This window comes from Centruroides sculpturatus, unplaced genomic scaffold, assembly GCF_000671375.1.
Source record: "Centruroides sculpturatus isolate CEXI.00-Female unplaced genomic scaffold, Cexi_2.0 scaffold115, whole genome shotgun sequence".
In the NCBI taxonomy this organism is placed as follows: domain Eukaryota; kingdom Metazoa; phylum Arthropoda; class Arachnida; order Scorpiones; family Buthidae; genus Centruroides; species Centruroides sculpturatus.
Window position 1 is genome coordinate 834,427 of NW_019384545.1, and position 27,028 is coordinate 861,454.

Consider the following 27,028-nt stretch of genomic DNA (forward strand, 5'->3'; position numbering starts at 1 on the left):
ATAAAATATCAAATATTTTTTACTATATAAAACTATTTTTGAAAAGATAAATAACTGTGCTCAGAATTTATTTACTTTTTAAAATATACGAACTATACATCCAAATGACATCTGTACATTTTAGTCAATAAATTAGTGAATGAATCGTTTCAATTGATGTAAGTTATTCATTGGAACCATATATAAAAATACTTTTTATTATGGTTATATTGCTATAAAACCAAATTACTGCGATCGTATAAACGCCGCCATACTTTAATAGGAAGTGATTCTAATAAAGCATTTCTGTACTTAAAGGCTATCTTCTCTTGTACGGATTCGTATCCCAATTTATTCCACAGCGAGCAAACACCGCGACGATAATGATTCATCAGAGCCACCTCTTCTTTAATGATGCTCATTGGTTTCCACCTTTGTCGAGTTAATAAGATCTTGTGGATCCCTGGTAGAATTGTCGCTAAAGGCCTGACAATAGATTTAGCACGATTACTCCAAGGAAATATTTCACTTTTGCGTAGATCCACCGTCTGTGTGATCAGAGGTAGCTTCATCCGATGAGGAAAATTTGCATAATCTAAACAGAAAAACACGTGCTTGAAAACGAAAGAGGCAATTCGATTAGTGTTATTCGACGAAGCAATGATCCTTTGCAGAGAATAATTTTGCCTGGGGACGATAAATTCGTCGAAATCTATCACAAGAGCAAATTCGTGAGTGGATGCCACTCTGTAGACACAATCGGTAATGGATAATACCTGTCCATAAGACCACATGTTATAAAGTACTTGAGGCATATCCCAAGGGAGGATATCCATAGATATTCCCGACGAAGATATTTCTCTAAGTAGGCGGAGCAGCGAGCTTTCGGCTTCGAAATTATAAAAAACGAAGTGATCGGCTCCTAGCAAATGATAAAAGGCGATAAATTCTGCCACTTGAAGATTATTATTCGAAAACGTACCAAAGAGTGGACGGACACAAACAGCAATTTTGTTTTTGATATTGCCAACGGGTACTAGAGTTCGAACCGGCATCCAAGTGGAGTTCCTGCCATTTCTAGCCGATAACATTATCTTCATGGGCCTCCTCCTGTCGTTCGGATAACAAAAGAAAAAAATAGGAGTGTAACTTTTACCGTGATTTTCGAAGTCCATTATGCTAAAAGTGGCGTTTCCTTTGGTTATACTAAGGCTTTCTGATAAAAGATAGCATTTAATTGTCTCCAGTCTTTCGTCGTAAGGACCCGATGCCAAAATTTTCACGTGTGGTTCTTCTCTGTCGTCCCAATAGGCAGAATACATAAAGGTGGTTCCGAAAATATTGTGCCAACTGCTAGATATGTGTTCGAGGGAAGGAATATGCAAATCACTATCGTCTCTAAAATAAATGATGACATAGACGACGAACAGCATTACAAGAAATGCGATTATGATTTTTATCCGATTCCGACGTAAACTACTTTTCTTCATCACCTGAAAAATAACAAAAACCAATTATCTTTAGTAGCCACCTTGTGAATTTATCAAGAAAAATTACTTAATAATTATTGTAATTTAATGAATACCGACCAAACAATGAAATAAAAGAAGTTATGACACAGAAAACAGAACATTATTATTGTTTTAATCACCAGTTCGGATCGATTATGTTAATATAATAAATATGAAAATGAAATGAAAATGTAAGAAATAAAATAACAGAAAAACTTTATACAACGGAAATGAAATTTTAATTGATTATAGATGGTTTTTATTTGTTGAATCGCGGGCCTCTATAGCAACTCTGTGTTTAAAAATACACGAAGTTTCAATTCATTGCACAAATATTCTCTTATTATTATTTCATAAACACTAATTAATAATCGAATAATTAGTTCTAATTTCCAAAATACCTCGATTGAGTCTACATCATAAAGAACTCTAATTCCAAGATGTCTGTTCTGTGTCATTTATGTGTATAATAAATGACACAGAATATATTCGCAGTAATTATTCTGTGTCATTTATTAAAGGAATTAAAGTATTATAATTCGCAGTAAGCAGTAAACTTGAAAAGATTACTAATTATATATTAAAGCATGATTCATACAATTGAATATAATTCTATTTAAACAAAATAAATTAAGCCAAACAGTTGCAAAAATAAAAATAAAACTTACGAATACAGTTCTCATTTTAAGAAATAATAATACTAAAAAATTTTGCAGTCGAACTTTTCAGTAAATTAAATATTTAGTTGTTAGCACAATCTGGCATTTAGATAATTTTCTACAAAGTTTACGAATGAGCTAATTCTCCAATAAAAGTAGCCAATTAAGTTAAGTGCTTATTATTCCGAATCGATTTATTTTACCTCTAGATTATATAATTAAATTATTGGTTCGAACAAGATGTTTGACATTATTTGGCAATCTGCCTTGGAATACTTTGAAGAAAACAGATGTTTTCTGCAAGTAAAAAGAAGGAAAAAAATTACTTCCTATCTGCAGATGCAGTTCTCACAAGTTAAAAAAAAATCAATTTTAGTTGTGGCTAAAAATAAATTATTACTGGCGAACTCCGACGTCTGGAAGTATTTTATTATTCAAAAGTACGTGTTCTTTTAAATAATTAAATACCCTTTCGAGTGCCATTTTGGCAAATTTCGGTGCTATTCAAGTCAAATATAATTTCAGCTTTTCATACTTTTTCAAAATGTAAAAGTTATCCTCGTATGATAACTTATGCCAAAAATGATCTCTTTATAAAATTATTATACAATAAGCTATATAATTACATTTTCATTATAAAACTATGTATTACTTTTAGTACACACACCTAATTTCTCTGTAAATTAATAAATAAAGCTTTATTAAAGTATATAATCTTAATCTGAAAAATTTAATTTTTTTAAAAAGTTACTTTTAAATACAGTAGACCCCCCTCTATAACACTGATAATTCCGTGTTATATGAATTCCATGTTGTACGAGTCACTTATATATTATATATTTATTTTTCACATATTATATTATTATATATTATTTTTTTTCACAATAAAATTGTAACATAATAAGCTAAGTGATCATATTTACATTTTCTCACAAGCTACAATTATGTTATCTATCTACTTGTAAGAACTAAGTATTTAAATGTATTGATATTTTCAAAAAAAATATTTGCAGTTAAACAATTTAATTCTGAAATTAATGTATAAAATTATATTTTAAATTTTAATGTGATTAATTAATTATCTTCAGAAATTACATCAAGATGCTTCAAAATCTTAAATCTTGGTATGATTTCTTTGGCTTATAGAAGTAGCAATTTAGTATGGATTATATTCGTTCACTGAATCTAAATTAGATTATGATATTTTTAAAAAGATCCATTTAGTTATTGATACATAAATTTCCATATATAAATGGGTGTAAACCTCTCTCTTCTCTAGTTTTATATGAGTTATCTGATACTGATCATTCTTTTCTTGGCAAATAAGTGCAACAAATATACTTTCTACTGTTTTAATATAGTTTATATATATATTACAATCATTTATGATATTTTATATTAATATTTGTAAGAAAAATTCATAACGATTATTTTGAGTCATCACATTTCCACGTTGTTAAAAGGCAATAAATGAACCGTTGCAGTGCTAACGTTAACGAGTGTCATTCTTGCATGAATATGTTACGCTTTCAATGTTTATAGCATTGCATTATATTTATAAAAATAAAAAACGAGAAATAATTTATATGTTTTTTTTCCACGAATTGTAATTTTTAACATAAAACACCTAATAATTGGCATTGACGCGTACAAAGTAATATTTATTGATTTATTACACGTATTTACTAATTAAACAGGAAAAAAATAGATTCCTCATTAAAAAATTTAGGTCAAAAAAATGAGCCATTAATCTTTATGTTTCTGTCGTTAATAATTGTATCTATAAACGAGAGGAAATAGGAAATACTTATTGTCCTTGAAAAGCTTCAGTACCATTGCCGGCATTATTTTAAATATTTTAAAATAAATAAATACATAAATTTGTATAATGTTTTTGTAAACAATGTTATATAAAAAAAATACGAGAGTTTATTTGCTATAATTCCATCGATTGGCTGCAACTGATTTTATTTTATTTTATCCATAGGCTGCAAGGATATTGACTGCAACTTATCGATCCTTCTAAAGAGACCTCTCTTATATCAGTAATGTAAATAAAAGTTTAGATAACTTTCTACATTTTCTATTAAAATTTGCTTATAAATCAATAACAGGTTTTTCTTCGCGAAAAATAAAAATTTTAGAAGGAAAAACAAAATTAATTTTAATAAATTCGTTTCCTTTTCTAAGGATAAGATTTTTTATTATATTCTCTTCTTAATTTTTGTGTACGAAATAAAGTCGAGAGACTAAAATTAGAAGTTTACTATCGATGTATGTAATAAATGTCTAAAGCGGGCATCACCATTGGTCAAGTACAGTACATCCCGGATATCATCACTTAAACGTTTTCCGCAAGGTGTGAGAATATCAACGACGACTAACTTCGTCTATTGTTGGTTAATACTCGTTTTTCTTTTTCAGCTGACAGGTAAGATTCGTCCCTTTTCATTAACTAAGACACTCGTTAATTATAGTTAATAGGTTACACGATTCATTTCTATTGTGTTACTATAAATAATAGGTCGATTATTTATAAGTTTACTTATTTAAATACAGTTGAACTGTAACTGTAAAGTGACAAAGAACATCTCTAAAAAGTTTTAACAAAAACTAACTTCGGCTTGTGTTCTATTATAATATTTTATGGAAATTTAAAATATGGGACAGTCCATTATTTACGTGTACAGTTTTTGAGCCACTTTGATACCTCCTTATATACCACGATGTACTTTTGGCAAACCGCCTCTCCTTTAATTACTTATACAATCATTTATGGAACCCAGTTATTGAAGAAATGACTTAATTAAAAACCCGCTGAAAATATTTTCTGATAATTTATTCACACGACTCGTAAGTAGACTTACAAGAACAAGTCACTAATACCATTGAAAAATTCTATATAGACAATGCCTCTTTCCTTCCCTAACGTGTACAATGATGTACTTTTCGCGATTCCCTCCCTTCTTTAAACTGTACACGTAATTAATAGACGGACCGATTCCAATATTTATAAAATAATTGTTTAATTAATAAACTACATCAAGCTGCATAATTTTTAAAGACTTAATGGATAAAATTTAATCAAAGTCTAATAATAATGTATACGTATGTGGATAGTGTTTGAAATTGCAAAATGTCATTATTATTTCTAAAGTAAAGTCTTAATTTTAAAAAATCATATTAGGCTGTAGAGGTTATTACTATTTAATGAAAGATTCTATTCAAATAAATGAAGAAACTTCATTACTTTTGAAAGATTCTTTTAGATGGGAGAAAAATTTGAAGTTCATCAGTGGCCGAATGGATAAAACAACTGACATTAGTCATAGGATCGTAAGAAACGGGCTGGCCACGTGGAGTTGTTCGGGTTTTCTTCATGTTTGTAACACCTAAATAGGGATTAGTTTCCCCATAGAAAGTTCTCAGGGAGGCACCCCCCTCGGAAGATCTTCCGGGGGATGCCTCCCGGAATTACAAATTTTAGTTTTTATACACAACGCGACATGTGTGTCACTTTGTGTATAAAAACTAAAATTTGTAATATTAATCCCATGTGCAAAGTTTCAGAAAAAAAAAAAAAAAAAAAAAAACACTCAGAACAAACAGAACAATAAAAAGAAAAAAAAAAGGTCAGAAAATTTTCCAGATTGTCATTTGTCCCGTGTTTTATAGCAGGTAACAGATGTGTCGAGTTATTACTTATTTCCCCCCAATTCTTTATATGAAACGAAACTATTTTCATAGTCTAAATGATCTTCAGTCCGTAAAAAGGTCCACCTACTATTGATACTGATTATTCTTTCTTTTCTCGCTCTAACGCAATTCTTCTTTTGCATGTTTGAAAGATCGAAAGATGATAAGGAACGCATTATCCCGGGGGCAATTTTCATAAAATACTAGTTTCTACATTATGATCATCTGCAAGAAATTAGAACAGCAGTTTTTTTTTCCTTAACTGTAATGAGAGCCGAAAACTGCCTTTGTTTGGTCAAGCGTAAAATAATGATATAATTGAAGGACACGAAACAGTTGCCTAAAGCATCTTAATTTATAATCGTATTGAAATTTGGGCCCACTTCCTTTTTGACTTTTTTTAAAAGTTTGCACTAAATTTTATTTATGATTTTGACTAAATTAATTAATATAAATTACGTATCATTTCAATTTCTTCATTGTTATTTTAAGAAAAATGCTGTATATTAGGCCTGTGTGTATTTCTAGTATCGTGCAATGGCGTAACTAAAATTAATGAAGCTTGAGGGTTCCCAAAGCTTTTTTATTTTCAGGGCCCTATTCCCAGGCGGGCTCTGGTACAACTTTTTTAATGAGTAAATTCTCAATAAAATGGATGGAGATTTTTTAAAAAGTGATTTACTATTAAAATAAGGTTATTATAATAGGTTAAAATACTTAATATTGACCTTATATCTGCTCTAATACCCATTTTATATGGCCTCAAAATTTTCCTGTAATTGATCAGATTTCAAAATTTTCTTGCGAGCTTGCAGTGCCAATCGCCAGCTGTACGAACTTAGGGTGCGACCATGCAGACGCGAGCGAGCGAATTTTCCGAGTGAGCGAGAATACCTGGCGAGAAGAGACGAGACGCAATAAATATCAAACCCTGTCAGATATGTGCTTCTCGCTTGTGCATAGTTTTCCTTTGCGAGAACTATGTCGCGCTCGCTACTAAATTCGCTTCTGCATATTCGCACCTTTACCGAACTCGCCAGAATCTATTCATAGCCTACATTTTTTCAGCTGAATCCTCGAATCCTTTGTTGGTGCACGGCTTAACAGTTCTGTAGATCAGCCCTTAGGCTAGAGCCAATCGAGACTATAAAAGAAAAAATATATAGGCCTTTATATCTGAATTCTCAACTCCAGCTGCATCGTCTCGCTTATGCATTTTAGCACCATTAATCAGATTTTCATCTCTTTATCCTAACGACCCCCTCTGATGACCTTCCACTTCTCTAGTAGAGAATGAACCAATACATTTTCCGCGCATTGATGTTGAATGGTGCAAATTTCGTTCCTCCAAATTTTCATTTTCTTCGTTTTTGGTAAGTTTTCGATTATATCTCTGCTGTTATGAAAACGTTCATTCTTTTTACAAATATAAATAAAAGAAATTATTTGATGCCATTAAAAAAAAAAAAAAACTTAATTTTCCATGCATCAATAAATTACTTTAATGAAAGCATTGAAACAATAATGAAAATGGGGGAAGGATTTTTACTATTTTTTTAGTAGGAAAAAAAGATTTAAATATATTTAAATATATTTTTATTTAATTCAAGTGCTTAAAATGGTGTAAAAAAAACAGAGTTTTTGAATCTAAAATAGACAAAGATCGCCATACAATCAAAATATTCTATAAGCTATTCTTGATTATATTAACGAAATTTCAATTCAAAAATGCTTACAAAAAATAAATAAAATGTGCATTTTAGCAAAAAAAAATTATGGCATACAACAAAAGTATTATATACTTGTCATAGTTTTCTTTGCTGAGCTGATCAATACACTAACAAATTGTATTTTAATACAGTATATTACAGAAACCTTGAAAATCTTGAAATAATTTTAAGGTTTATAGATCAACATGCCCGTATTTTAATTCATTTTAAATATAGATTAGTAAATAGAGTTAAAAACATATATATATATAAGTTATATCATTTTCTAATTATAAATGATATATGTTTTCAGATATATATAAGTTATATATGATATCATTTACATTGTATCAGAAATAATACTTATATCTGTAAATGTTATAGAACTATGAAAATTTGGCATGATTCAATGAAAATTTCAGTTCGGTTCAGTAATACAGGAACGAGAAACGTTATTAAAAGATTTAAAAATTCGGAAATAGCAAAATCTGTTAAATATTCATTAATGAGAAACAATGAAAATTTGTTAAAATTTCGTTATTTTGTGTTTAGAATACAAAGTCTTTTGTCATACTATAAGGTTTATTGTTATAAAATGAATATGTAGCGCGTATGTTTTGATTCTTTAGAAACTGTTTTCTTTTGTACTCTTTCCGTACTTGAGCATAAGAGAAATTGCTTGCCATACTTACTGCGGAGGGATTTGATAAGGCCTAAACGGTAGGGGACGGAGTCTGACGTATTCGGACCAGACCACTAATGAAAAGTTCCGAGGGATCCGACCCGGATCAGAACCCGGCTCCTGGAAAGTAACAGGCATGCACATCGTCCATTGATATATTAGGATCAATAAATAAGTAATTACTCTCAGTATTTCCTATATTGAAAATTTTTTCCGAAATTTGACATTTACAAATATATCATGCTTATATATAAAATATTACCAAATTAGATTAATTAATTGATTAATTTACAAAAATGAGGCATCAAGTTATGAAAAGGCTGTTTGATAGGTCTCAGTTCATTAATTGCGGATTAATTGCACAATGAGATCGATGAGGAACAATAATCGGCCTTACTTATCACGATAAATAACGGGATCCCGAATTAGAGTGAACCGAGGATTCATTTAAGTTTATCTTAGGTTATCTGGCCGACCTAATGGGAGTAGATCAGATGTTTCGAGAGGATGCATTATTCTACAGCTATATAATTCATCTTCCCAGAAATCTTACCCGTAGCAAGTGGTTTTAAGAAAGGAATTGATTAGCTCACTTATGGACCTAATGCCAATTCTAATGGACTCGTTCTAAGCTATGAGTATTTGTGAAAAATCAAAAGGATCGTGTCTAGTATTTAGGGGCGGATCTACATAGAGACTAATAGGGCTTAAGCCCTGGGCCCCAAGTGTCAAGGGCCCACAAAAATTGAATTATCATCATAAATTTTTTAATACTTTTTCATTAACAATGAGCAATTATCGTACAGTAAAAATAGTAAATATTAATAATATAATAATAATGATAATTTATTATTTGTTTTATTATAATCAATGTAACGTATGGTCAGATCACCAAGTTGCAATTTTAAACCCCAATTTAAAGATTCTTAATCTAACAAAACATGGGGCCCCATTGGACTTCAATAAGCCCTAGGCCCCGAAAAACCTAGATCCGCCCCCCGCTAGTATTTAAAACAGCCGATCCCGCTCTTTATTTTCGGTTCATATTCATTTCTTTGTAAATTCCATCCTATGTGTATTAAGAAAAGTCTGAAAGGTCTACGTGCACTAAGAAAATAACAATTTCGTAGTTACACTTTTTCAGCTGTAACTTTAGTTTTCTTGCTCTTTCTGCTCTGTGGGTACTAAAAAGGACTTTTTCCATACTCATTGTGGTTTTGGCCAGGTTCACATTGGGGGCAGCCGGATAGTGAAGGACTATGCCCAATATATCCGGCGACAGACTGCTCACAAAAAAATTCTTGAAGTTACTCGCACGAATTCCATTAGGGCCCCCAAGCCCACCAGTGGCTAAGCGGTTCCGTTCCCCGAACACTGGGTTCGCGCCTCGCCAAGACGGACTGGCCGCATGGAGTTTTCCGGGTTTTCTCCATGTCTGTAACGCCTGAATAGGGACCATTTGCCCTTAAAAAGACATCCGGAAGGCATCCCTCTAGGCAGATCGCTCAAGTGTTGCGTTGCCGTAATTTAACAAAACAAACAAAGCCCCCAAGATGTAGGCTGACGCCTTAACTATCTCTGCCATCCGCCGTCTCTTTTCAGCTTTTATTGACGTCAATTAAATATTAATTATTAATTATTTTTAATAATCAATCAATTATTATTAAAAAGATTAAAAGTCTTAATATTTATATTATTATTATATTTATATGTATAGTCTCTTGTAACCAATAGAAAGATTAATAGTGTTTATAGATATTATATAATTGTTATAACAAAGCGAGGAGTTTCATTCCCTAAAACACTTTATTACTATTACTATTATTATTATAAGATAGTTAAAGAGAAATTTTATTTATAGATGAAATATATTTACTTACATTTATTTTTATTGCCTTTTAATTATTAATTTTTGGACTTGATTTCTTACTTTTCAACTCGAGACGTATTTCTTATCTTATTCTTAATTTGAATAACTAAAGATATGTCAAATAGGAAATTACGTTTCACAAATCAAAATATTTGCATAAATAAACTTAGAAACATTATTTTTAAAAATTTTAATTATTTAAAGAAATTTAAAGAAATAATTATTTTTTAAAAAAGTAGTAGTTATTATTTTTAAACACAAATTAAAATAAAAATTACAATTTTATGCAAATTAGCCATCGAGTAAGTCGGATGCAAAAAACGGTTGTTTAAAACACTCGATTTTCTTTATTAACTCACATCACCGGTTATTGCAAGAAATTCTTGAACCGCGGGTGTCACCTCCACGGTAGTGACATGTGCTTCTTTTTCAATATGGCTGCAAGAAAAGGCGATTTTAAGGAAGAAATGAAGAAAGTTTTGTTAATAATTTACGATCGCTGCACGTTATAAGATCTAATCCTTTTTAAAAAAAATGTTCTGCCAATATTAATAGAATAAACTTCGTTTAAATGGTGTAAATCACGGGTGGGCGACCCTTGGCACGTGTACCAAACGTGGCAAGCCAACGACTTTTTTCTGACACTAGCCTTAAAACAAACATCCGGCATGTTTGCTGAATTGTATATTATTTTAACTTAATAGAATACAATTTTATCGAGTAGAACGATACTAAATAAAAATGCAACAAAGAAACAAACGCTATCAACTGTTTTAGTAATAAGTAGGCCTAATAAGAAAATGAAACGAACATCCAATTTCCAAGAAATCAAGATTTACAAGTTTCATATCATTCAGTTGTACATCATTTGACAGACGGCCAAACTCGGAATGATTTCTTTACCATCATTTTATATATTTCTTTTGTGTTTCGTAAAGAATTTATCGGGTTGGAAACCCGATAAATTCTTGTGTGTGTATGTAAGTAGATTTTTCGTTATTTGAAAAAGTTCTTTCAATACTTAAAAGACACTAAATATGCTCCCAAATCTATGATGAAAATTTTGCATCATAGATTTGGCAATGTGGTACGCAAACTTAAAAAGATTTCCCATTCTTGATCTAAATAAGATCAAGAATGGGAAATCTTTTTAAGTTTGAGTACCACATTGCACAATGTTATCCGAATCACTTGGTAAAGCGTCGTGTTTAATAATAGTTTTGTTTTATTTTTTCATAATAAAGCAACATTCAAATTGAACAGAACTAGCGCATAGTGTCGCTGCAAGGCCGCGGGATCTAATGGCAGGAACTCATTCATTCAACTTATCATTAATTAAAGTAATCTCTACTTTTTGCATGAAGGATCGATTGCATTCATTATTAATTCTCGAAATTATAACTTCGTATCTAATTTGAAAGAGAGAAAATTTGATGTCAATTGAGATGATGATAAACTTTCTAAAAACATTTGGGAACTATTGTTTTAGCTGTGAAATAACTGTATTGCACTATATTGTTCTCTGCATTAATTCATTTTTATATGTTATTAATAACAAATATTATTAGAAAAAAAGCATGCAAATGCGAAATGAGGTGTCAGCCTATCGCTATGAGCAATCCGGAATTGGGTCCAATATCGGATTTCTATTCTCGTAATTTATCATTGATGGAACATTTCTCATTCATCATTTCCATTTCTCGTCCGTACTTACACTATTTCGGCTCAAGCTAACTAGCAGAGAGTAATTGTAACCCGCAATTTATAGCTTTAGTTTGCTGGTACTTCGTGTAAATCAATCAATAAAATCAAACATTGCAGCGTCTTTGCTTTCTAACGATTGTTTTTGGAACTTGGACTCTCAAAGTAGATGTAAAACGCGTCTTGAAGCTTGTCTTAATATCAAAAAGTTAACCATTATGAATTATAATAGTTATTTGGTTGGAAAAAGTGATTATGATATATTTATTTTACTTGCTGAAATATTAATATTTCACTAACAAATTCAATCTTTGCCAATGATCCTGGTTTGGGGAAGATGTGGGGGCCATTGTTGGTTGGCCATGACAATATTTCAAAAACTATAACCATTATTGAATTAAAAGCGATGCATTTTATTAGAATGTGTGATCAGATACTAATCCATCAGTACACGTCGATCAGGTGTGTAATATGATTATATATTTGTAACGTTCGTGTCGCCAAACAGCCTAAAGTATGCTTTTATATATTTTTTTTTATTGTTATAACTTTTTTGGTAAATATCCTTGCATGATATTATTCCTGTTGGCATTTCGAATCTGAACTTTTTTTTTTTAATGTTCGCCAATTTCCCGGGAAATATTTGCGATAAAATTATGAAAATCAAAATGTTAAGTTGAAACATCTTGTTTCAATTTACCTATTATTTTAATTGCCTTATTATTTTATAAAAATATCAAATTACCTTATTATTTTAGAATACCAAATAAATACGTTCGTAAAATTGATTGAGGTCTAGCTAGCGTAGAAATATATGAACTTGCTGCAGAAGAAGTTACTTTAAGAGGAAAGAGCCTTAAAGAAGCTGCGGCGTCATATAATCTAAATTATTCTTCACTCTATCGATTTATCCAGCAAAAGGCCTTGTTAGAGAATGAGATCCAAGCTCGGCCTACAGTTGGATATTTCTAGAATTTTGTGTTTACTGCCGAAGAAGAAAAACTTCTAAGTCAATACCTACTTACTTGTGCAGCTGCTAATTATGATCTTTCAACGAAAGAAGCTTACCAACTGTCTGAAGAACACAATAAAAAACTTCCTGCTTCATGGAAACTAATCTTGCAGAAAAAGTCTATGGCTATTTCAAGTGCATCCATATCAGATATCACTAGCAGAGAAAAACTATTTTCGCCTGAAGCTATCAAACCACTGCGAATTCAAAATAAAAGAATAATTAAACCATCTGTTCTAACAGATTCTCCCGTCATACAAAAATTAGCCAACATAGAAGCTAAAAGAAACATTTAAAAAGCAAAGAGGCGAGTACAGGATAAAAAGGCAAAAAAGAGACCATTGAAATCTATTCAAAGAAAGGAATATGAAAGTGATGATGATGAGGACTGCTTCTGTCTGTGCTGTTTAGAACCATTTCCAAACATCAGATCTAACGGTGCATTGAGCGCAAATGTTAGTCTCATGAAGATTGTAAAGAGTCACAACTGTTTGTCAGAATAAGTTTACTAATTGGATTTAATTTTTAGTGTCTTAACTGTTCTATAATTATTTAATTTCATAATTTAATTTAATTTGATATACCACAAAAGTACCTTAAATATTTTTGCCAATATTTGATTAAATAAATATTAATTAATGCTCATACTCAACCGTGTCTTTAAAAGCATCGTCCTAAACATAAATAACTATGTTTCAACTTATCTCGATGTTAGGAGGTTGAAACAGTTGCAATCCTTTTAAAATGAATATTTCATGGATTACTTGTTGTGTTTAACTATTTTATATTTAACAGTAAGTAAACAAAGGAGTAAGATTTCTATAGAAAAAAAATTGTAATTGTTAACGATTTATTTAATGAAATTATGATCGATAATGTAAATTGTTTCAACTCGGGTGTCCCTATATTTTTTGTGATAAGTGTGGCTACTAATTTGTAATTTAACTGTTGAAAATTATAAATTGGATTTTGCTGCTTATGTTTTATTTTTGCTTTAATTTTATACTCTTTTTTTTTATCATTGTCACAACTTCTAACATGGAAAAATTGCTAGAAAAAAATCGTAAACGTAATGAAAATCATTAGACTCTAGAAAACGTGACTCATTAATATAATGATTAATACATTGTGGCTCACAGTAATCTATTTTTTAAAACCAACTCAGTATATTAGAATTAGAAAAATTCGAGAGTAACAATATACCATGAAAAAAGAAATTACAAATACAATACAAAAAGAACAAGAAAATAAATAATTGAAGAAGGACTCGCTTATTTTCGAATTCAAATTTCATTGCTTCCTCCGCCACGTGGTCACTAATAGGGTGGTGATGGATTGGAGCTGGACGAAATCGGAATAGACCATCTGCGGAAAATTCTGGAGTTCTCCAGATTTGATCTCGGGTTCCCTAGAGCCTCGATCATCTTGTTCATCTGCAATAGCTAAGATGGCTGCTGACTCAAGCCGGAAGTAAAGTGTATAAAATGTAGGCCTAATATTTTTAACTATTAAAACTGAATAATGTTTTGAGTTCGAAAACGAATTGGAAAAATAAGTTTAAATTTGGGATGAAAGCCTACAAAAGAGTACTGTATTCACTTTGTATATAAGTGCCGAAATACTACGAGGTATTTTTTATTAAAGACCTTACATAGGACCGTAGAAATCTTGCACAGGACCTAGGAGTAGATCAGACCTCGTTTGCTTTCTTTTAACAAATGAAATATGTAGAATGCTTCTTTATTAATAAAGAAATTTTATATCGTATTATAATTGAAAATTATAGGGCTTCCTAAACCTCCTGTTCGTGTGCCGAAAAAGTCGAACAAGAGCCTTTGTCAGCTTTTTATATTATATTTATATTCAAAATTTAATTTAAATTAACAATAAATTACGTCAGATTGTAATCGGTCGTAAGATGAACGGGCCAAAAATTTACATAAGAAATGAAAATGGAATTAATTTTTTCAAATATTATTGGAAACAATTTTCTTTAGAAAAAGCATTACTTGAGTGCCTAAGGCCAGGAAGGCACGCGTAAAATACAGAATTATTACATATAAATTTGAACAGAATATTTTTACGTTTTCAGAAAGCAAGAAGCAAAAAAATATTCTGAAATTGTTACCAAAATAGGACTGAAATGTGAAAAATTAATTGAACAACAAGAGAAATTTTTCACCGTGACATTAATTTTAGTGACGTGGTCGAATCTCGATTGTTCGAAAGTAGTTTATCAGGAACCATAACAATGCTTAAATCCAAATTTTAATTTTAAAATGTTTACATATTTCTCTACATGATTCGACATTAATGTGGTTTATAATGTGGTTTATTACAGGCATTATCATAATTCTTAGATTATCGTGTCATTAAATCGCACGTCGTCTTAGAGACGTTTTACAAGTTCAACAATGTCTATTATAATATTACCTGACGAAATTATTTCCTAAAATTTTCCCGGGTTTTCTTCACGTATCTAATACCTAAATAGGTGGCAGTTTCCCATGTATTGCGTTGCCTTATTCCGCCAATCAATTAAATTCAATATATAGGCTATATATATATATATAATGTAATTATTGAATTATTGCAAAATTTGAAAAAATAATAAAAAGAATTAAAATCTTTATTCATTTTAACGGAAGGTCAGATCGATCCTCAGTAAGATATAAAATTGAATAAAGGAGATTTTACATTATAGCGATTTGTCTTCAAAATTTTATAAAGTTTAGTCCAAAACTGCTTATTGAATGTTTTTATTAAGTATAAAATTATTTTAAAATTATAATTAAAGTTAATACATATATTTAATTTCATTTTACGATATAAAAAATAAACTTTGTAAATGGATTCTTTGTAGCTTCGTAGCTGCAAGCGATTGAATCTTCTTCGAGATATAAATCTGTGGCGATGGCATACTTTATTGATAATGTTACCGATCCATTTAATCTATCTTGCTTCATTGATTTTTTTCTTTCTTTTTCTTTTGAACGTTCCACCTTTCGTTGATCATCGATATTGGCAATGTTACAAAATTTTCATTTTTAAAAAAGATTTGGCACACGACACAGTTATATTATTTGAATATAGAAAATTCCAATCTTTTTATTGAAAAACTTTAAAAAATCACTTTGAAAATGTTTTATTTCATCGTGTAATTCGATATCAGAGATATTTTTCCAAATGCAATCAGCAAAAAAACATTATTAAATCGAAGAAAATTGTATTTGATTCGTGGCTACATTTTTTAAAAATTTTTTGTCTTGTGAGCACCAGGAGAACTTTTTCCATATCTATCGTGGGTTCGACCAGTCTCTCATTGAAAACAAAGCCCTGACAGTCCATGAAAATTTCCCGTGGAGTTGTTTGCCCGGATTCGATTCTGGATTTCCAGGGCTATAATCTGCCTCCTTAACCGTCTCGTCCATCCGGCAATCAAATTCATCGCTACTGAGACAGATCACCATTCTTTAATACGGTAATCAGTTCAAACTAGAGTAAACGGTACAGTTATTGGCCATTTCGAATTTAAACTTCTTTCAAAAGAGTTTTACAAAAGGTGTTTTTGAAATATTGCGTGGCAGTATTAATACAAGTTTCTGCTGTTAACAGGTAATAAAAAATTCAACATATTTTTATGCCGTTGCGTATGGCGAATAATTAAACAATTTGCATTTTTGTAAAAAAAAAAAAAAAAACAAGGCGCATTTTAGATTGCATTATAATTTTTGTATATGTGGGGTGGGCGATCTGCCGAAGAGAAATGCCTCCAGGGAGGTTTTCTATGGGTAACTGGATCCTACTTAGGTGTTATAAACGTGAAGAAACCCGAAAAACTCCTCGTGGCCAGCCCGTTGGCCAGGCGCGAACCCACGACCAACTACTGTACTAGTTTTCAGCGGTTTTATCCACTCGGTCTCTGGTGGACCGCATTTTGGATTAGACATTCTATATATTGGCAGTAGAAAAGCTATAAAAAATCGAATTCATCAGTAGTATAATATATCCCGATCTAATATTTCTCGTTATGTCATAGAATTATTTTAAAAATTTCCTTAAATGGTCAATAACTGTACCATTTACCCTAACTTAATTGCATTATGTAAAGTAGATTGATCAAAATGCTATAGAGAGGGAAAAAACGCAAAATTTTATATATTAAAAAATGAAAATGTATACTTAATGATGACAAAGCATACAGATATTTTCTTTCTCTTTTCATAAAGAAAGAAAGGGGGAAAAAACTTCAGAAATGGGCGATGTCGATCTTTCCTTAGGCGTAACTCATTTTTATATTTAAAAAGGTTAGACTTTTGTATTTTTAAAATTAAATTTAATTAAATCAGTAAAGAAATAATATATATGTTATATTTTAAGAATAATTGGATCTCGAAATGAAATTTTTTTCCTTAACAAAATATAATTATATCGCCTAAATTTAGAATTTTAATATGTCAAATTTCTTTTCAGCTATACTAAAATATTGATTATTAAAATATTTTTTATATAAATTAATATTTCATATTTTATTCAAAACAAAACGTCGAATCTACATGGAGATAATTCATTTTTTTAAACAATTTATTCTTTCAAGTAATGAAGACAAAAGAAAATATTTATATTTATTGGAAATGTTGTATAGCTTTGACTATTTCATTCTTGATTTATGAAAATATCAAAATTTATAATTTTCTTCTATATCTTAAGACTTAATTTTCAACAATGAAAAGTGCCAAGCAGTTGCTGAGTGAATAATGCCACTGAATAGTGGTAATCAATGGTATTATCCACCAGTGTTAAGGTCGCAGATTTGTCCTGGATATCAGGCTGTCTGCGTGGAGTTTTCTGGGTTTCCTTCGTGTCTAACATCTAAATAGGGACCATTTTCCCGTTAAAAGTCCTCCCGATGCACCCATCCCCTTGGTAGATCGCCCACGTGTTGTTTATCCCGTCAATCCAAAATATATATTATAATATAATAAGTTATATAATTAATTTTTCCATTTTTATTACACATTTTTAACACTTAAAACTAATGAATTACTATAACAATCACACTATATAAAACTGAAAAACTGGATTCTTTCTTTCTTTCTTTCTGTCACTGTATGCAAAAAATAGCCACTAGGCGCCCCTAGCAATTATTTAAATTAATTTAAATTATTTTATATTTATTTTATATTTTTACAGTTTAATATTGTGAAGACCCAACCGAGGTCCGAATCATGTAAATCGCGATATTCCTATGATTAAATAATAACGATAGATTAATTATGAGAGGGAGAGGAAAATCCCATAATTTAAACAACGCGGCACAAAATGTAGACAACGAGTCTCGGATTACTCGAACACGTGTTAAACTAACTGTCAATGTCAGAATGAAAAGTTATAAGTCAGAGACAAGTGGCATGTGCAGGTAGAACTTTGACCCCCGCGCTCATAAACAGTCAATCTAGGGAAACAATTTCTGAAAAGACGGAAAGATTTAAGAGAGATAAATCATTGCATATGATCGTTCGAGTACCCAGATGACAGAAATCGCGAGTAACGGAGCTAAATTATGAGCGCGAGTCTTGCAATATTGTCAACAATCGACAGAACGGCGTCGAGCAGACACCTGGAATCGGACCTTTCTCGTGACCTGAGGCGGTCTCAGTTTATCCCAAAACAAAAGAGAGACCAATCGGGAAGCGAGAAAGGGGATGAAGGGCCAATCGGAAGTCCGAATAGTGGAAGAGAAAAACTATAAAAATCCGAAATCCGAGGTCAGGGGGGCTCTCCTCCGACTCCACGAAAGGTAGTGACTTCTATTGTGGTGTGTCGTCGCAAAGGAACTGTGGACTCCGCCGCTTATATCTTCCGATCGTCCGCCGTGATCAGCAACAGCATCTCGTCCGCCCCGGGGCTACGACCGACGCCGAAGTTCTCACACTCCGCATCTTCGAGGGAAGAATCTAGTGAAGGACTGTCGATTGCCGATGTAAGCATATATGTTAACAAATAAACGGCTTTCTTGTGTAAAACACTTGTCGTCATTTGCCTCCTCCGTCACCGCCCACATACAACCTTCCCTTAGGTCCATCCTGACGCGGGATTAATAGATCCCACCTAAGAGACGGCATCCTTACACAGGTGCCGTGAAGTGGGTTTCAAGCACCTTATCTCCCCCGGATCGGCCATCTTACAATATTCAGTATATTATTATTTTTATTTGTAATTTAGTATGCCTCGATGCAGGCATCGAGGCATACTAAATTCGACTGGTTTAATATAAAAAGCTCAGATAAAAAGCAATAAAGCGTCACGAATAAATCTGTAATTCGATAACTATAATATAATACACTACGGTTAGACTACACTATAATATTCGAAGATAAATCAATTTCATTTTCACTTTGTCGCAAATATTTGAATTGAGATTTGTGACGATACATCAATACAATGGATTGCGAGACTGATTCCAATTTTACATTTGTTCGTTATTAGTATTCGAGTCATTAAAAGCGAACTACTCACTTGTATTGCCGTCATATAAGGCTAATATCATAGCTGTCACCGATAGAATAATAAATAATTGTTTGCTCGCAGACTTGTTACACAAATTTATGAATTGTTATTAATGTGATTTTTAACATTTATTTACTATTAAAGTTGTTTTACAAAGGAAAAACTATGGGAAATTTTTTCATTAAAATAAAAATTAAATGGAATGCAAATCTAAAAAAAAAGGGACAGTAAATCTAAATCTACTGCATTTACTCTTGAGATATTGCTTTCAGTAAATGGCAATGAGACTGTAATAAAAAATATAGTTTTGAAGGTACAGTTCAGGACATATTATACAGGTGTAGACAAAAACATTTCATATATTGCTTTCGCTACGTATAGGGTATATGTAACAAAAAAGGGACAGTAAATCTAAATCTACTGCATTTACTCTTGAGATATTGCTCTTGATTTAATTCAATTTATATGTCATAAAAAATATAGTTTTGAATGTACAGTTCAGGACATATTATACAGGTGTAGACAAAAACATTTCATATATTGCTTTCGCTACGTATAGGGTATATGTAACAGAAGCAATATATAGCCTAGTGGGTTATTCGATAGCATAATCACTATGCACCCCTATTTCACTTTTCGTAGGGCTAAATCCTATCTCGATTTTAAATTACCAAGTTTAAGGGCTTCTCAAAATTAGCACAAAACATTTTGTGTCCGGTTAAAATACTCAAAGGGAAAACAGCTAGAATACGGTCAAAAGTGGTGGGAAACACTGTGGAGACTTGAGGCTTGAGGCTTCTCTGCATGGGTCTAACAGTAGCCGAGTGGATAAAACCACTGATCATTAGTAGTAGTTGGTCGTGTTTCGTGCCGACCAACGTATTGACCACATGGAGTTTTCTGGAATTTTTTACGTCTCTAACACCTAAATAGGGCCAGTTTTCCGTAAAAAAAATCCTTCCGGAAGGCATCCCCTTGATAGATCGTCCATGTGTTGTGTTGCCCTATCTCATTAAACCAACCAACTGTGTAAAGGAAGCAGAGTCTGAGGGCATGATTTAGTTTGTTTAAAGAGAAGTGTTTCCCATTAAAAATGCTATGTAACCCTTCAGAAGAATACACTGTTTGCAGTTAGCTGTCTTGAGTGCGCGATGCCATACAGAGAAGCCCAACGCAGCTTCTCCCCACTCTTTTTGACAGTGTCCAGCCGTTTGTGATCACATCAGTGCAGTGGCGTGCCGTGACATTTGACGATAGGGAAGTTGTGTTTTTGTAAAAAGCCGACATCCAGGGGCAATCAGTCAATTGCGCCTCAGTGATGGTCTAGGGTCCATTCGTATCGTTTATTCAATAAGCCAGTAAAAACCGTAGACTTCTCTAAATGCATTTTTAATATCACAATTACATTCCGAATCGCTAGCCACGATATAAGGGCTACAATTAAAAATAAAATAATAAAAACTTACTTGGTGAAATAAAATGTGTGGTGGATGTACCGGTACATACCTGGTACAAAATATTCTTCAATTGTATGAATATACTTTTAAAGAAAATTATAATTAAATATAGCTTTGTAAAGAAACGTACATAAAAATATAAAATATTCTTTACTTTTTAAATCTTAAAACAATGCACTTAGTCAAATAGCTCCCTACGAGTGGCTAATGGATGGAATCGAAGACGGTTGCAGAGCGTGCATACACGCGGACTGCCAAATCCCCAGGGTGCCGATACCGGTCAATGTCAAATACCTCTTTTGTCGCATCACTAGTATATCTCAAAGGACGCGATAGGGCTGTTGTAGATTTTAAACGTTTCTCACCAAAGCTGTAAAAATCTAAATATGTTAAACTTAATAGTCATTTGTTTTCTAATTAATTCTTTTTAGGACCAAGTGTCCTCAGAAATTTCCAAAATTCACAACTTTTCGGTCACTCTCTGGAAAAATGTGACTTTATTATATTAATAATACGAAGAAATCAGTCTCCACTGTACTCGGCTAGAGATGGTTCGGTTAAGCTTTCGTTTAAGTAAAATTTCGGCTCTTTCATCAAGGTTTTGTTTGTCCCCAATTCCCTAATCGCTTAATTATTTAACTACTTCTTAAGTAGAAATAAGTCGAAACCGGTTACTTTGTACTCGAATATTTGTAGTCTTGGGAAAAAAGAGGAAAGACAAATTTTTATGACAAACGGATACATAAATCGTAAATTTAAGGAAAATAAATTCTAGAGCTTTTTCTGTACCTCATGCATCTCTCTCATTCATTGAATTTAGCTGTAAATTATGCTATCAAAGTAACAGTTAATTTTTTAACATTGTACAAGAATTGTATACGTTTTTTCTACATCCCCTTAAAGATGGGATATACGAAATCGTAATATCACCGGTTTAACATTGAAATCCGTGAGTAATATAAAATCGGAGAGCGGAATAAAAATATCAAATATTTTAATGGATTTTTTTAACTATCATAAAAACATACCAGTAAATTCTTATCGGTTGAGTTAAGTAATAAATGTACAGTAATACCCCGAACTTACGCGATAGGTGGGACCGAGCGGTAACCGCGTAAGTCGGGGTATAATTTCTCATATAAATACATACAAATAATTTTTAATTGGGGCCGGAGACTAAAGAAAACAATAATTTAGAAAAAAATGTTTAATAAAATCTTAGATAATACATATGTATAACAAATTAGGCCTATATTATTTTACAATTTTTCACATTTACTTGATTATTATGCCATAATTTTAACATTGTTTCCATCTCAGCGATAATACTGTGACGTTTACGAATGATGCTTGAATTTAAAGATTGAGCATTTTTCACAGCTTCGAAAATTTTTTTTTTTTTTTTGCCTTTTATAGTTGTTCTGACCGTCGATTCCGGTAGATCAAACTTCTTTGCCAATTCACAAATTTTCATTTCTGTATCGAAGTCTTTAATAATGGGTACGTTCGTAAAGTCAAAGGAGTTAAACGCGTTAGTAACGAATCGTTCGAAAAGTCTAACGAAATAGGAATAACGATGACGTAATTCTCGTTTAACTCGTTCGACTTTATGAACATACCCAATGTTAACTTTACATTCCAAAGATAAAGTTTTCCTTTTCTTGTTTGATGCAGAAGAATTAGTTCTACTTCGTTTGGATGACATAGTAGTCTCTCAATGCTCCGTAGATATAACAAACACAGAAATAAATAACACAAAATAAATTGTAGCTATGTGTGGATTCCGCGTGACACATCCGAACATGTAAGCTGAACAATAGTGTGGGAGGGAGTGAGTAATCAAGAGTTGCGTGACACTCAAACAAAAGACGAATCGACGAGATTTGAAACTCGCGTAACTCCGGGTTCGCATAAGTCGGGGTAGCGTAAGTCGGGGTATTACTGTACTCGTGATTCACATAATCGGGCGAGGGCGGCAAATATCTAGCGGGCAGGCGGCTAACAGCCCAGAACCGGTCCTGGATAGAATTGGATGCGGTATACGTGTAGCATCCACCCAAGGTCTTAGGCTTCCACCGGTAAACCGGGTGAGGTTGGTGCTCTGTAAAGCGCATGCGCGAATCTGGCTTTTTGGGATGCTGACGATACAGCACTTCCACTCCGCCACTAATATTCGAATATACAATAGCAATCTTATCTTTTTTTTTCACGTGTAGTATAGAAATTTGTAATAAAATACATAATGCGGTTATAATAAAATATTGTGCGATTATTTTCATATAATTAAAATTAATATGTATTTATTTTTTAGAAAATACAAGGGAAGCGGCGCATCCATCGCTTCCAATGATGGCACGCCACTGATCACATCCAAACTGAAACTTATGGAAAATATTGATATCGATAGCTTCAATGCTTTACGAATCCTTCAATTTACGTACAGTTATGGGATGGTCTCATACACTTTCCCTTTTAAATAAAAGGGAAAGTGTATGAGACCATCCTATAACTGTACGTAAAAAATCCGCTACAAAATTTACACCATTAATGTTTTATCATCTGAGTCGGGCCGATTTTAATTGGAACACGCTAGTTTTAAAATACGAGATAAAGATAAAAACTAAATTCTTTATTTTAATTAAAATGTACGAAATTGTAAATCAGATTGCTTTCTTTTCAGTATTATTCTGAAAGTAACTATTCATTTATACTTTTAATACGATAATTTTTTACTGGTTTAAAATATTAAAAAAAAATGACAGAGAAATCACCAACGTACGTTTTGATATCGAAACGTAGCGACGATGATCATTTTTATTTACTTTAATTTCGGTTAGAAGGGAAATTTAAAAATAGATTATTAACACCGAATTTCGGTTTACGTTTCAATTCGATGCCTGATTTTGCAGTGAAAGCAGTCCTAATGGACGGAAGATAAAAACGGTCTTCATCAAATACGACAAAGAATTCTTCACGATGACACCTCCTTTTATCGCTCAGTCATTCGATAGATAATTTAAAATGTCATCATGGTATTTATGATTCTATACTATCCAATAAAGCAATTACTTTTATTGACTTTAAGACTATATATGAAAAATTAAAGTAATTAAATATTAGTGTAACGGTACAACTTAGCGCGGAAGTATTGTAATTATGTTTACGCGAGTAAATCGGTAAAATAATATGCAGTGGAAGTATTTGTAAAAATAGGTATAAAATTAAATATTTGTAGGTATTCTGTCGGGTAATTAAATGCGTTATTTATTAGTGTTTGTCGTTAGTTTCAGTGTGAGTCGTGCAAATTAACGTTGTTTTATTTGGCCAATATTATCTGACCGAAGAGACTGTAATGAATCAGCCGAAATGCATTTAAGAATGGCCAAAAATGTAGATGTTTGTAGTAATGTATAATTAGTAGAATAATAAAGGAGATAGAAATGAGTCACAATTTGTGATAAGCCCTTAAATAAATACTGAGAAATAGTAAACAGTTAAATAATGCAACAATAAGTGGGCTAGATGTTGTTTAAGAATAACAATATTGAGTCGAGTCGAATTATAATTATCGAGAAATATATTAGAAGCCTTAAACGTTTTTATAAAGGAAACGTCGCATTTAATCATATATAAAGGCAAAGTTTTCCTTTATCAAATTATTTATTTGATAAAGGAAAACTTCGCCTTCGTAAAAAGTAAACATTATATATTTATAAAAGAAATGAATATAATCTAATGAATCTAATTACATTTGTCTTCTATATTTTATATTTATACAATTAGTAGAAATAGATCAATTTTAATAATAGCCAATTTAATATCATTACCTTTTGATTTAAACTACTACTAAACGATTAAAATTTAATTCAGTACCTTATACAAAATACCTTACAGTCAGATTCCAGAGGTTAATGTAACGTTTACAAATATTAATCGATTAATTCGTCAAAGAAAAATTCCGTTATTGTGTTTATATTTGTTTAAAAATTCCAAACAAGTATCAAATGTGCTTACTTTTAAAATATTTGTTTTAAAATCAGCATGACGCATCGAAATTCCGCATATTTTCTAACAATTGTATATAGATTTATAAAATTGAATGAAATTTTAAGTTGTATAATTATTTTTTCTATTCTGATTAACGTGAAAGTTCTTTTATAGCTCAAATTTTCCATTGTTAATTAATTTTCTTATTATATAAATTAATAATAATAATAATAATAATATATATATATATATATTATTAATTTTTCCTATCATATTTCACGATTCAGCAATATGCTTTATGGATTGCTGAATGTCGAAATTTAATAGGAAATATTATAACAGAAGCAAATTTCACGATTCAGCAGAATAACCAAATTACTAAATCTCAACGTATATTCTCTAAAGGAAGATTTAAAATCGATCATCGTCATACAAGATAACTATCAATCACCGTAAAGAGCAATCAATCAAGATTAAAAACTCTCCTCGTCCTAACGAGACGTTCTACTCTATAATATACTGCTGAATAGAATAGCAAATTGCATGTAAAAATCTCCATATTTAACGTATAAAAATATATAGAAACAATCATCTCTAGTTCCTAACGTGGTATAAAAATCTTAAGTAATCAAAAGAAAATATTAAGATCGTGGGATAATAAATAAAATACCGTATGAAAATTTACTGCTGCAACATAAAATGGCATGTTATATAACGGAATTGATGACGAGAGGATAGCATTTATGAGATGAATATAGAGTAAATAAAAGCAGATACTTACCCACATGTTAATATCAGGAGTGAAGGGTCCGACCTCTCTAGTCGTTTTCCATCGTCGCAATAGGCGTTTGCAATCGATTCATCCGCGAAGCGTCGTGACGTTGTCACTACCTGTTGACACTAAAGATGCAATGACACACTCTCCTCTTCTTCTCCAATGAATCTTCCAATGAATGTAATCATTCGCCGCTATTAACCATTTTCTATCCTTTAATTTAAACGTCTTTAGTTATTCGTTAATTAATTAATAGCGCATTATTTTTTACGCTTTCTATTCGTGTTTCTGATTTAAGAAATACGTTAAACGTGATTTTTTTAACCAATCGCTGTTTGGATTTTACGTAAATTTCGCGTAATTAAAAACCAAAATGTAAAGTAGAGGAGTCCATTACGGTCCACCAAATTTGGACAGTTATTTTGATCAATTCTTGAGGGAAAACCCCAAGAAATTCGGTACTGGTGGTTCACAATGGGCCCCCTTACCTTACTTGTTTTATTGCGTAAACACCTTGCAAACAAGGCAAATTATTGATTCAGTAAATAAGAGACATTGAAGAGACATTTACTGAATCAACATTACAAACAGTTAAACTATCGGAAAATTCAAGGCAAATTATGTTTTATTCATACGATCAGATTTTTGTTATAAATAACGAATAAAATAAAGTAAAAAAAAGGTATAAACTATCTTATTTTCATGTAAAAATAGTATAAAATGATTATTTTAGTGAGTGATTAAATATTTCATGGTAAAATAAGAATTGGCAAGTTTTAAATTATGTTTTAGAGACATTAAGACAAGAACAGATTGGAATTTAATATTTTATCGACTAATGTCTTGCATTAAATTTTTATCAATAATAAATTAGCGTTTTATTATTTAGAAATTATAATCTATAATTCAAGAATTTAAAAAATCGATATAATTAATTTTTCACAAAAAGTCTTCAGAGCAATTTAAAAGAAAAAGCACAGAAATGCCTTCTTTTAACCAAGATATTAATTAATAATTTAGTTTTTTTTTTTAAATTTAAATTGAGATATTAGCGAAAAATGGCATCATATATAAACTGTATACTTTGATTAAAAATCGATTTATCGATCAAGACATTGCTAATTGATTAACCACATTCGAGTTATTCTACGCATTCAGGTATTAACGAGTATTTAAGCCGATTTAAAATTCTTATTTTTTGTAAAATTAGACGATTTACGACCGATGCCAATAAGCATTTTTATTTGGATCAACACATTTTAATAAACTTAAAACCTTAATAAAAAATTAATATCGAATTTGAGAGATTATCAGCGTGGTCTTAAATGATGATCAATTTAAAATTGAGGATGATCAAATCATCGATATCGATCAATGATATTATAATTATCGATTAAAGTTTCTCTTTTGTAAGCTTAAATATATTTTTATTATATAAGATAGAAATTTCTCGTCACCGGGTTATTGATTTTTGACCGAT

General features: G+C 31.4%; 2 protein-coding genes across 7 annotated transcripts in view; one reads left to right on the forward strand and one right to left on the reverse strand.

Moving 5' to 3' along the window:
• Nucleotides 1-53: 53 nt before the first annotated feature.
• Nucleotides 54-25,654, reverse strand: LOC111623484 (glycosyltransferase family 92 protein F13G3.3-like). Of its 5 annotated transcripts, XM_023366074.1 has the most exons (5): nucleotides 25,555-25,571; nucleotides 10,385-10,544; nucleotides 10,117-10,212; nucleotides 8,247-8,356; nucleotides 54-1,472 (listed from the first exon to the last, which is right to left on the reverse strand). In XM_023366074.1, the coding sequence occupies exon 5, from the start codon at nucleotides 1,467-1,469 to the stop codon at nucleotides 213-215; it is 1,257 nt and encodes a 418-aa protein (XP_023221842.1). In that variant the 5' UTR covers nucleotides 1,470-1,472; nucleotides 8,247-8,356; nucleotides 10,117-10,212; nucleotides 10,385-10,544; nucleotides 25,555-25,571; the 3' UTR covers nucleotides 54-212. The 5 variants fall into 5 exon arrangements, with proteins under 5 accessions (XP_023221842.1, XP_023221841.1, XP_023221840.1 ...); XM_023366073.1 differs by lacking the exon at nucleotides 8,247-8,356 and having other exon boundaries at nucleotides 25,555-25,570; XM_023366072.1 differs by lacking the exons at nucleotides 8,247-8,356; nucleotides 10,385-10,544 and having other exon boundaries at nucleotides 25,555-25,605.
• LOC111623481 (probable maltase-glucoamylase 2) overlaps nucleotides 4,350-27,028 on the forward strand; it is a 37,960-nt gene continuing 15,281 nt past the window's right edge. The window contains exon 1 of one of the 2 annotated variants that reach the window (XM_023366067.1): nucleotides 4,350-4,580. The gene's annotated coding sequence lies outside the window, so the exon portion shown is untranslated. Of the gene's footprint in view, nucleotides 4,581-16,140; nucleotides 17,127-27,028 lie in introns of those variants that run through there. The other variant, XM_023366068.1, reaches the window with a different exon arrangement.